Source organism: Poecilia reticulata, linkage group LG11 (assembly GCF_000633615.1).
Source record: "Poecilia reticulata strain Guanapo linkage group LG11, Guppy_female_1.0+MT, whole genome shotgun sequence".
Lineage (NCBI taxonomy): Eukaryota > Metazoa > Chordata > Actinopteri > Cyprinodontiformes > Poeciliidae > Poecilia > Poecilia reticulata.
The window spans coordinates 23,981,629-23,994,664 of record NC_024341.1 but is presented as its reverse complement, the minus strand read 5'-3'; the positions used below and the strand labels follow the sequence as shown (position 1 = coordinate 23,994,664).

The 13,036-nt window shown below is 34.8% G+C and overlaps 1 protein-coding gene across 1 annotated transcript in view; it reads right to left on the bottom strand.

Annotated features, from left to right (window-relative positions):
* Positions 1-13,036, bottom strand: part of grin2da (glutamate receptor, ionotropic, N-methyl D-aspartate 2D, a) — a 185,484-nt gene that overhangs the window by 40,723 nt on the left and 131,725 nt on the right. The window contains exons 8-9 of the mRNA XM_008422705.2: positions 7,194-7,399; positions 5,012-5,180 (exon numbers count right to left, since the gene is read on the bottom strand). Coding sequence (XP_008420927.1) covers positions 5,012-5,180; positions 7,194-7,399 — 375 coding nt within the window. The remainder of the gene's footprint in view (positions 1-5,011; positions 5,181-7,193; positions 7,400-13,036) is intronic.

Here is a 13,036-nt window from a genome sequence, read left to right as displayed (position 1 = left end):
TTTTTTTTTTTTTTTATATATATATATTTCTACCTATACTGCATGTTCCTTATGGACATCCATTCATACATATATTCTTCCATTTCTCAAACCCAGACATCCCTCTCCCTACTGAAACACTCCAACTTCATTTTTTAAGGGACTGAAATACATTCACAGACCAGAAGGGATATTTAGTCCTCACTGTGTATGCTGGGTCAGCCCTGAGGTCTTCTCTCAGTAGGACGCATCTTGAAAACCTCAAAGGTGAGGCACACAGGAGGAATCTGACATCATGATCAAATGCCAGAACTACCTCAACTCACTCTCCTTTTGATGTGGAGGAGCATTTACTCCAAGCTCCCACTGCATGACTGAGCTCTTTACTATTCCCTTAAAAAAGAAAAAAATCCCAACATTCTTTTGGGCACGGACATTTCCTACTTCATAAGAACTTGATTGAAGAACTCCTAGGAAGTCTGCATGGATCCTTCCTACTGCAGAATTTGAATAATAAACTACAAAAACTACCAAAGATTGTAAGAACAGAATGTAATTTTGTTGAGAACCTTTCTTCACAATGAGACTCGTGTTAATTTCTTCTTTGTTGCATCTAATAGAATAATAAGTGTAGGTTATAACTGTTGGTGCTGCTGAGGATAATTTTAAAATCAGGTGTTTCCTGAACCAAGATACATAAAGTATCTATCACCAGCTCACATCTTTCCAGTGAACAAATATCAAAATATACAGTGAGGTGTTCATGCACCATCATATTTTTGTATATTGGGACATTTTTAATGTGCACTTGTAGATATATGCATGTAGTCACAGAGGTTGGAAACTGCTGTTTGCCTGATGACCATGTTCCTTTATTCCTAATATTATATTCAGTATTTCAATATGTTTATTTATTCCAGGGTGGTGTTAATTGCAGATATGTTGAATTCAAAATATCAAAAATAAAATCCTAATTAAATCTGAAGCGGATTAAGGGGAATCCCTCATGTTGCCGTCACATACAGCTGAGTAATTACACAGCAATAGGTGGAAATGGAGATCCAGTACTCTACACCCTATATAGCTAAAGAAACCCAAGCATTTTTTCTAATATCATAAAAATATTTTTTGAAATGTCAAAACATTATTTTTCACACTTAGAAACTGACCCCTAATAGCCGAATGTCCATTGAATTCTGAATTTATTATTATGGATTAATTTGTACAGATAGTACAAATTTGTACATTTGGGAACAGATCTGCAGTATCTTTTAACAAGGTCTGTTTGGTCCAATGACCACTATCATAAATCCAACTTTGATCTACGTTTCTCCAGTGGCATTTTGATCCTTTCTTTCAGTTTTAATTGCATGCCGGTCATTTCAATGACTGAGAGACTGCTGAGACACAATATGCAGAAGAAACAATAGGCACTCAATCAACTTTAGAAAAAAAAGTGCAAGGGATTAAACCTATGAAGTTAATTAAAAAAAAAATCAATTGTTTCTGGCTGAATCATCAGGAGACAGCAAAGACGGAACTGCTACAGGAACCCCTGGACATATAGGTACTCTACTTTTGATAACATTTCAATAGTTTCATCATTTCTTGTCAGAATCAATTAAACTTTGTTAGTCATCCTGTTTTTCCAGGTAGGTCATTTTAGATATCTGAACACAGCCATGGCTGAAAGCATCACCTGTGACACTTTTGTTCAGGAAATGCTTCATTCCAGCAAAGACTTCATACTGGGCACAACAATGATTCTCTCAGGATGACTCAGCATGTAGGGTGAGAAAATGTTAAGAATGTTGGAAATTACTGCCTGATTGGAAAGCACTTACACAGGAAGAGTAAGTGCAGGGCTCAGGGGCACGGTGAGGAATAGCAAAGGAAGCGTTCACTATCTGTAAAAGGACACTGAGGTCTGGATGAAAATAGAAATAAAATACAAAAGGGCAGCTTTGAGTGTATTCTTTTAAAAGGTGTTGCTCATGCAGCAGGAAGTGATGAAGAAAAGGATGGGATGAGTTGTTTTAACACACTTGCTGCCCCTGCTCACATGTTTGTGTGATACCGCAATTAAGCAACTTAATGAGTTACAGAGAGTTAATGAGAGTTGCTAGACTGGAGACAGCTGGAGACATGGAGAGAGACGCAAACCCTGACAGAGGAAGAGAAGCCACCTGCATCTCTGACACCTCTCTGAAACAGTGAGAAAGAAAACATATGGACAATACCCTCAGCTAATAAGTCTAGACCAAAAGAAAAGTAAAGTCTCATTTCTTCAAAACTACGTGCCAGCCTCCATTCCCTCCATTTAAAAAAGATTTAAAAGATTCTGACTATCTTTTAAAGTGAAGCTTCATTCAAAGTTCTTCAGACTTTCTCAAGGTCTGCTTTGATAGTAATTTCCTGTCCACTTTGTTTACTTGATTATGAAAGCACTCACATAAGGTGTGATTGAAATAATCAAAAGGAAGACTGGGAACTGGAAAATAAAGTCTACAGTAAAAGTATTGTCTAAAAAAAATACTACCTAATATATGAAAATCATGTCTTTAAGAAGCAGGTCCCAAATCAAACAAGACCTGGAATGTGATGTGAGAGATGCATCATCCTTCAGTACATCATGTAATATATGCCAAGTTGTCAACTAATAGCTCTTGGGGAATCACTTTGTTGATGCTAAAATGGTATTTTCTGCATGTCAGATAGGTTTATCATTAGGATTTTTCATGGACTCATCAAAAGAGATTGGAGGACGTTCTGTCTTTTTGACAGGCTGCTAGTGGAAAAGTGCCTAGAAATTATACATAAAACTGTTATTTTGCTAATTTGTCTTTAAATGTTTTGAATGCTTTTTTGGTTTGAGCTTCAGACACCAACAAACTGACAAAAGAAAACAGACCACAAAATAAAAAGATCATCTATATTTGGATATTTTGCAGCTGAACAACAAATTTTTTTTACCAAAACCAAAGGCAAGAGTTTCAAGGTGTGTAATGTGTATTTGCCAGATACATGGCAATATTTTATAGCACAGTGTAGTAACTATTAGCTCTAACGGTTATGAAAATGCTGTATATATCAAAAATAACTTTGAGAAATTTGACTCCACAAGTGATGCGTTGAAAGCGGCCTCTGTTTCTTTAAGAATTTCCCAATCATTCTGATACTACACCTTCACCATATCGTTACAACATGCTTCTTTATTATGCTTATTATGCTGCAGTACTGCAGTTTCATAGAACCTGTTGCCTATCAACCTTTAACTCCTAAACGGAGAGCCGATGGTCCAGCCAAATTTGCAGTATTGTAATTCTGCCACACTTTGCGCTATCTGAAAGGGGAGAGTTTGCACGTTCCAGCAAATATCGGGTTATTACGGCAATTTCACCACTGCCATAACAGGGAGTGAAATTAATCTAAGGGGCACTCTTTTATTAGTTGGTAAATTGTGGAAATAATTTCCTAGACATTTTCTTAGACAATACTCTTACTGTATCAAAAGTAGAGTACCTATAAGTTCCAGTTGTTATGGATAAATTGGAAAAATATTTACTCACAGGACATTTTAAGAACTGAGTACTATTAAAATAAGCAAAAACATCCAGGTGGACATTTTAAATGTAAGACATAAGAGTGCAAACTTTGTTGTAGCTTGCTAACAAATTCCAAATAATCAAACTGTTTGGTCAAGATTATTAAATAAATATGTGTCCACCTTAAAATATCTAGGTGGCCATTGTGACACTGGAAAAGTCCTAGTGTTTATATAGCATCACGCGGTAGATATCAGATTGCCATTTATGGCTTTTGGCAGCTTAAAATACAAGCTTGGCTAAATGCTTATAAAAGCTCAATTCACTGAGCTATTAACTCAGTAGCTATTAACTCATAGCAGACCACAAAATGCAAAACAATATTCTTTTAAGACAAATCTGGCTTGCTCTAAAGAAAGACTAATACCACTTCAATCAGCCATAAAGGTTTTTGAGTGGCTGTTACAAATGACAAATGGAGGCAGCTCAGTGTCAGTTTCTTTGGTAGTGAGTTTACTTTAAGAAACGTGGCTACAGGTAAAAAAAATGAGTATGAAAGCAACCAATTTTCAAATTTCAAACAGTTTTGCTCTTGAGTAAGACATTTGTACAAAACCAGAGGTGAAAAGCAACCTCTTCTCTTAAAGATTTGCTCATCTCTGCCAAAATATATTTAAAAACTATTTTTTTTTCTCTTTCAAATGTGTCTCCAAGGGATTTGGGATTCCAGTGAATGGAGCAGTCATTGTTCAGCGAGACTTCAATCCTACAATCTTTCTGAAGAAAGTGTGTATTGCTATCAAAGGTCTGATAATGTGATTTTGAGCATACAGCAGACATTTAGCTTAAGTCACAATTTATATCTAAAAGACACTGACACAATAGTTTCATTCAATGAACAGGAATCAGACAGCCAAGTCACTGGTTCTCATTTATTAGGTTTTAACTTTGAAACATGAAGCCATGCATGTTTCAAAGCTACGGTGTGTTTCTACGTAATTTAAACAAATTCTAGTGGGTAATCAAAATCAGATGACATTTTAACAGTCACTAAGTGACCCAAGTAATACACGGTCATTTGGCAATTACTATCTAGCTAATTATTTGGTAATTAATGGACTGTAAAACAAGGAACAAGAAATAGTTATCATACCAGCCAGATAAATTAATAGTTCAAAATATTACATTATGTTTTTAATATGCCATTTAAAATGTTGAAATGATTCTTAGTTTTCTAAAATTTTGCTTTCTTTTTTAGGCAGGAATGCAACCTGTGTAAAATCCTGCTGTCTCAATAAAAGTCACATTTTTTCAGATTAAAATCAACATGCAGGATTCACAGACAAAGAGATTTCCAGCATTCTATTCCAGAGCATCTAAATTCATGAAGAACTCTCCTTTAAAAACAAGATTTTTCAACTTAAGCACCTGAATATGGAAAGTATTGTAAAGTCAAAATCACATTTTGGTAATATTATGGATCTCACCTCTCCAACCATGCCGTTCCACTCCCCATCAATGTTTTTGCCATGTCTGCCATTTGTCACCAGGTAAAGATCATAGGTGAAGCCTACAATCTTAGCCAAGCGCTTTAGAACATCAATGCAAAACCCTTTGCAGCAGTGCTTCATGGGTGCAGCTCCGTCCAACACCATACTAAGAAACATTTTGGGAGAAAGGACACATATGTGTAAAAACATCATACTTTAACAGGAATAAGATGGTCAAACCTAAGGAGAATGTCCAAAAAACCTGAGTGAATAAAGGCATTTTTAAACATATTAAAGAAGATGGAAGAAAAAGAAGGCAGATTTATAAATTATTAGCAGGTGACTTTGAGTGGATCAATACAGCCAATTTGCCAATGCATTTGGAGAAGGGATGTTTTGATAACTTCAGCAGCTAATTTTTTTTTTTCTAAAATGTTCTGTATATTTAAAATAAAGTGTGTTTTGCTTCTAGGTTTTATTGAAAACACACTAGATTTCTGTAATGAGTCTGCTTTTCAGACTTTACGCAGCAAACACCTCAGCATGATGTGCAAGCTACACATAGAAGAATTCAAGTACGTTTTGATGACTATCAGTCAAGTGGCTGCAGTGGCCTCCATCAGCTCTCCATAGCAAGAGTGAGTTAGATGGCCTCTCAGACACTTAGCTATTGTAACCTCTTGACTGTGTTACCAAGCAACACAGTCTGAACTCTGGGGGAAATTGTTTCAATTAGAAGCTGCAATCACATTGGGAAAGAAGAATGGGACAAATCCCATTGTCCCATTCTTTCAAATGTGCCTGATCTTTGCAGAAACCTAATAAAATGCAGACGACAGAGCTGCAGAGTTTCAATCAGAAATTGCATCATCTCAATTAACATTAATTCAATTTTAACCATTTGCGTATTAAAGAATTTCATATATACTGCAACCAATGCAGCTTGGGTGTTTAGCAATTAATTGCATGGCTTCGTAAAATTATTTCTCATTACTACAAATGCAGAGAAATATAATTATGTGAAAACAGCTAGGAAATTTGAGACTTTAACTGCAAGTAACCGGGATCAGATAGATGGGATAGTAATACCTGTGATCCCAATTAAGGCAGTTTTGAATGCCTGGTAATGCAGTCTGTGACTAAACTCATCTCTTGATACCCGATGTTGGTGATTACTATGGATTTTATGTTAGCTGGTCATTTCACTCTTTAAGCCATTAATTGATGAAGAATTAACTCTTTATCTCTAACGACTAAAATAAGTGCAGGTGGGACAAAGAGTTTACTAATGAAAGACCAGGAGGCCAGAACACACACATACACACACAAATGTGGAATCTGTCTTTATCTGACAACATTCATATAAAATTAACTGTATGAGCATATAAAAAGTGATCAATCTGCACCAATTTAGGTCATATTGTATGTGGGACATGAAACAACATCTTTGCTATGCCAGCTGTAGTTCATATTCAGCTTCATGAAATGTTTAAATTTCTCTAATAACTACAGCATTTAAACTACTTAACATCCCATACCTTCATATTTACCCTCTACGGGATGCAGTGTTGTTCACTGGCTGTAATATTTTCTATAAGTCTGCCTCCTTGTTTATTATTTACATTGATTAAAAACAGCTGTTATCCTTGGTTAACGTTATAGTTTCAAGCTTCCTTTGCAGTTTTAATGAATAGTTTTAACAGACTATTGTTCCCATAAATGTTTGCTTTGATCTGTTGATGCCTTTTATTGTTTACATAAATGCTGGGAAGAAAATTATCTAATCCCCCAGGACAATTAAAAATCTGTTTATATATCCGTATCAATGGGTTTGAGTGGAAAACTATTTCATTAAACATTCTCTGTTTGCACAGTTCATCTTAGGATGATGTAGACGGTGGCCATAAAGTTTAATAACTGCTTCAGGAACGTCAGCTTGAGAATTGGAGGAAGATGTTTAATGAGATGTTGAACCTTTTTCTTTTTATGAAGCTGGTTGATAGAGAAAACATTACGTCAGGGTTGGCAATTGACGTAACCCTGACAATAGTCAACTCATAATGCCAGAAACTTTACCATACTTTCTTATTACCTCTGTTTATAGCCACAACAACATATTATTTTCAAGCACCCTTAAAAAATCTAATTTGAAATCATTTTATGCATTTTGTTTTACTACCTGGAATTAATAGGCATGCGACAGGGAACAGAGTCCCGGATGCAGGAGCTGGTTCCAGGGTCAGCAGGCTCCACGATGACAAAGGGCCTCTCCTCCAGGGTGACCACTCTGAGGTGCTGAGCATCGTCCAGAGGCTTCAGGAAGGAGCCGTAACGAGACCAAGGATGGTAACGCAGGCGCAGGTGTCCGTTCTCCCACCAGCCAACCTGAAACATGAAAAACAAAAATAGATCCTTCATTGTGGCATTTTTAGTAAATTCAAAACCTCCTATTAACCTTTTCCTTGTTTTAATTATTATTTCAAAACTATTTGTAACATTTACATTTTGTGGGATTTTAAAAAAGGATTTTTCACATTTTTAACCAGCATTTCATCGTGAGATTATTTTAGTTATCCACCTTCTAATTTCAAAATTGTTATCCATTACTCAGAAAAAAAAATCTTGCTGATTTTCTCATATATTCTGTTGTACAATATCTGAGTAAAAATAGATATTAAGTTGGACTAAATCATTGATCAGTAACACTTAGTTTGCTTAGTGATCAGCTATTCTGTGCACCTAACCTTAGTTTTAGGTTGACTGTCAGTGTAGCCATTACCACAGTAATTTTAAAAGAGAAAAAAAATCTGGTCTGAATATAACTATAGTTTAAAAAAACTTCACAGAGCACAAACAGAAATAACAATTGTTTCTAGTATTTTAACGCCGTCTTTCTTACTTTCTTTTTAATGCACAGCAGCTGAAATATGAATGACATGATGCAACCCGATCTAGACAATTTCTAATCTCAAGTTCTAGTTCCTTTGGTTTCAAATAAAACTTAAAATTGTTCCTTGCATTTAGATTCTGCAGTTTTTCAGTCTATAACAGGTTTTCTTCCAAAATTGCCCTGTAAGTAGATAAATCCATAATCCCATCAACTCTGGAGGAGAAAAGCATTCCCATAGCATAATGGTGCCTCCAGCATGTAGTGTGTTCATGGTAAAGTGCAGTTAGTTTTCCACCACAAAGCAAAAGGTTCAGCTGTAGTTTCTCCTGCCTAGAGGACCAATATTTTCACTTTATCCCTTACATGCCTTGTAGTAAACTGCAAATGAGAATTATTTTGATTTTCCTGTAATTTTCCCTCTGATATGTCATTCTTTGGACTTCATCATGCTGTTTATTCAGTGATGCTGAGATTATCTTTAGTACAGGTAAACTCCATTTAACAATTAAGCAACTTCAAATGTAGTTTGTTGTAAGGAGATTTACTTATAGACACCTGAGTATAGGGAACTGAATAAAATGCAACGCACAATTTTCAGATTCATATCACGTTCTGAAAAATATAAGACAAACATTGTTGTTTTTCCCACCTAACAGTTGGTCTATCTTAAAATACATTGAATTTTGAGGTTATGTCACAAAGTGTGAACAAAGTGAACAAATTCTGAATACTTTTGCAGATCACTGTAAATGAATGATGTGAAAATGGGATGAACTGCAAAAACGGGGCACTGTCAGTCTCTGAAGAGAGAATGGGAAAATATTTGGTTGTTTCTGGTTACCTTAAAGCAAAATGAAGAAAAATTGGTCACGACTCACTTGTTCATAATCACCACATGCCGCTAATCAATGAAGGAACTCTTTGCCTGAGGCAAAGAGTTTTAGTTCAGCCTTATCTACCTTTTTCTTTCCTTTCTCTAATTTACACTTCAGTCACCTTATTGATGACAACACTCCCTGAATCAGAAATTACAATTTAGAGTGATTACTTATTTAGTCCTTACTGCCAGAGCGAAAATAATGTAAACTCCTAAATTGACCCATATGGGTTTGTTGTTTTATTTTATTTTGGAGAGATTTGTTAATCTAAAAAGAAAACTTTTCACAGCAATGTCAATGTAACTTTATCTTGTATTTTCATTTTACCACATCCCCATTCCATGCATGTTACAAAAGTTAACTCTAGTTCAAAGGGGAGATAAATTATCGGTGGTGCACCAAAGAACAAAAATATTCCTGCCACTCATTTTTCATAGTCAGTGGGTATGCAATCATCCATGAGACTCCTGCTTGCAGTGGATTTATTGTTTTCCTTTTCTGTCTAGACTCTGCTGGCCAAATGTCTTTGCGTGGGAAAATCAGTAAAATTTGCAAAAAGTAAAAAAAGCAAAATTTTATAATAAAAAAACATACAATCTACAGATTCTACAGAATGCTTATCCTTCTTCTCTTATAATGCCAAATAATGATGAGGAATTCTAAGGAATTCCATAAAACTCCACAAACTTCTAGCCTACAGCAAATCTAAGTCCATTCTTACTATTTCAACAGAAATCCAATGAGTAAGTAAGCACTTAAATCTTGATTAATTAATTATCCTTAACTGGGAGTGACTTTTTGAAAACATAATTCACAGTACGATTGTTTAATAACCCAATTTCAAGAAACAAAGGCGCTGTGCCCTTATCAGCTCATTCTCAAACAAATACACTTGTATCATGTTGGAAAAATGTGCTTTCATCATAGCTGAATATTCAGTCTTTCAGTCCCTAAAGACTCTGTGACTCAGCAAGTTAACTCTTATTCTACTTTGGTGTTTTTCCTCTCAGCCAAACGGCTGCTTGGATGAAAGTTAAAACATTTTCAAGGAACAGGAAAAGAGATCTAGATGCCCTCTGCTTAAGTACTTAGGATGTCACATTATGTCGTGGATGACGCACAACCCACAATAGTGTTACTTTGTATTGAGCATGTTTATATTTGCAGCAGAAATTCTGTTAAAAAAAAAAAAAAAAAACATTAAAAACATTCAACATTCATTTCATTCCACCCAGTTACATTTTAATACAACACAGCTTCAAGTCAAATCTATTTCAAACTAATACACTCATTGTAACAGCACATAAAGTGGCGCTTACTGCTGAGAGAGACCTTTAGAAAGACTTGGAGCTACCTTGACAACATAATATGTATGTCAAGCCATAAAATGTTAAAATGAAAATCTATAAAGCTTTATATTCTAGGACAACTTGTCTCTTTTATAAAAATTCAGACGAGCTCAAATGAAAGACTTAGAAAGAAAATTGTTCTAATGTCTGTCTTGGTCATTGCATAGGAAATAAAAGCCTTATTATAAGCTACAAGACTGGGAAAGAGAACATTACAATGTTTTACATCATCACTTTACCAAAACACTGGTGGTTGACTCACTAATTTTTACTAAGAAGTGTTGAGTGTACCAGAGTGTGTCTGGCTTGTGTGTGAAACTGGAGCCTGTAATTCTGTTTAAYTGAACTAATTAAATCAAAGAGTAAATAGTAAATCCCTGATGTTGAGTTTTATTGCAGTTAACAAGCAGCAATGCAGTGATATCCAAGGTCAGTGTAAAAGAGCATGGAAAGAAAATGTAATTACACATTCTGCATCGTGTGTGTGATATTTTATCAGTTTAAAGTGTGTTATTGGAAAAAAGATTTTACAARTCAGCAGGTTCTCAAGTAACTGTAAAGGCTGTTCTCCTTTAAACGTCTTTCTGAATTGTTTTTAGTCATTGAAAGCTAACCTTGAAGTCTAGACTGACCATGATGACTTAGCCTGTGAGGTTTGATTGTAGCTTCACTAAAATTAGACTCTGGTCTGTATCATTTAGGATTCTAACTTTACTGATGCTACTATTTAAATATTACAAAAATATATATATAAAACAAAAACATTATTTTCTGCTTCAGCTCTTTTGACATATAGTGACTCATTTTACATCCCTTTGTTTTGTCACAGCTACAARAACATCCATTTTAATTTGATGCGCTGCTGAATAATATATTGCCTACATAACCCACCATAGACATTGCATAGATGGTATGAGAGAAAAAGACTGAGACAAACAGCAAAATGTCCACTATTATAAGTCACTTTGAGTTCCGAAAGATGTSCATTGGTGCACAAGTTACAAAGTAACTTTATTTAGTTTATCTTTTGTGAAATATGTTTATAGAAAACAAGACATAAAATTTTGGCAACATTACCTAGGGGGCTAAGCAGAGTACATTTGAAAATAGAGTCACTAGTCATGTTCAAATCTAGCCCATTGGAAAAAAATCATATTTTCTGCTGCATTGGATCCTAAGGAAATCTTGCAATTCATGACCTATAAAAAAAGAGCAACATCTTGTAAAAAATACATAAGTACTTTGACTTTTTCTWWGAGTAAGATTTCTAGACATTACGTTTATGCCCAAAATTATTTATCCCTTTGGGAGATTAAGGCTTAACATATTCTTTTAATTTCACTAACATGTTATCTATGACTAAAAGTAATAGGAGGTCCATTATGTATCGTATGGAGAATCTGTGGGGCTAAGTATTATAGAGATGGTGAGCTGACCTACCAACCTCAAATATTTGGAGGTGATCACCAAACAAAATTTCTAGAATAGTAATGGAAGTATAGCAGAAAGACTGTTTTTTTTCTTTGCTAAAATGCCAGTAAGGATTATTTTCTTGGTTTTTTTTATTGGCTTTATTTTTGAAAGACACCTATCTTAGTTCCCAACACAAACACACTTTGTGTAAATGAAATTTACACTTTGTGTAAATGAAAGTAATTCAAAAATGTAAATTTGAAAGGGGTACTTTGAATAATTTTGACCTAACTGTATATGTTGTTATACAAATTTTGTAACATTTGTACAATGACCACATGTAAACAGGAACATTTTTATTTTTGTAGTGAATGTAAAGTAACTACAATGTTTACATCCTAGTTGCATGTTAAATAAATCAAAAGATCCAYAATTTACTGTCTGTGCATGAAGAAAAAATATWTTTTTGTTGGTAATGTCATATTTTTTTGTTGGTAGTTTTCTTTTTCTGTCTGGTTGTTTAGTTTCTTACACTGTGCTGCTGGCAGACCGCATGTTTGGATTGAAGAGTAAGGTCAGAGGTGGCATAGCGAACAAATGAAAAGCTCTAGCAGCTCTTGTACGTTACTCAGGTCTGGCTTTTAAGGAAGCTTGGAGATTTGTGCTAAAACGTTTCACATTCTGTTTGGTTTGAACTATGATTTCTTTCTCTWTTTTTCGGCACCCTGGGGACTGAGCTACAATAGCGTCTAAAAACCTGAGTTGTTAAAGGCAGGCAAATGTAAATAAAAATACATTTTATGACTCAGTTTACATTTGACTGGATACAGAATAGTTAAAGAAAATATATCTGAGAATAAGGTCMAATTACCCTGTAAGATTAAAAGCATCAAGTTTAAAATTCTTTAAAAATGTACATATAATTCTCWAATATAGTGGAMAGCTGTAGAAAGGTGAGTCAAAGGTGTAACCCAGTGTTGAATTTGATAAACCAAAACAAAAAAAAGATCAACCGATTAAAGCAACTGATGGAGTTTGGTTTTACCTCGTCTTTGAAAGAAGACTTTGTGGTGATTTGGAAGATCTTTCATAGATTTTCAATGCCAGGGAGCACATTATAACTGTGGATTTTTGTGGATTTTGTGTTATTTAGGACTGCCATGTAAAAATCATCTTAGAATGAAAATAAGAAAATGTCATTTTATCTGTTTTATAAGAATGTACATTCCTATTTTTTTCTGCATAACAGTTTATTGACCTGGAACCATGTGCTGAACTCATTAAACTCAGAGAGAAGGATGCACTGCATCAGGTTTTAGCTGTTTCCAACTAATTTCCCACTCAGGCAAAGTGCCATACATTTACCACTAATGTCTGCTAAGGCAAATTGAATGCATAAAATGAACCAGTGAAGCACTTTGCTGCTTTCTCCTGGTTGGTTTTATATCCAATGCCCCCATTACCTAAATTGGATACTAAAAACCTATATTTA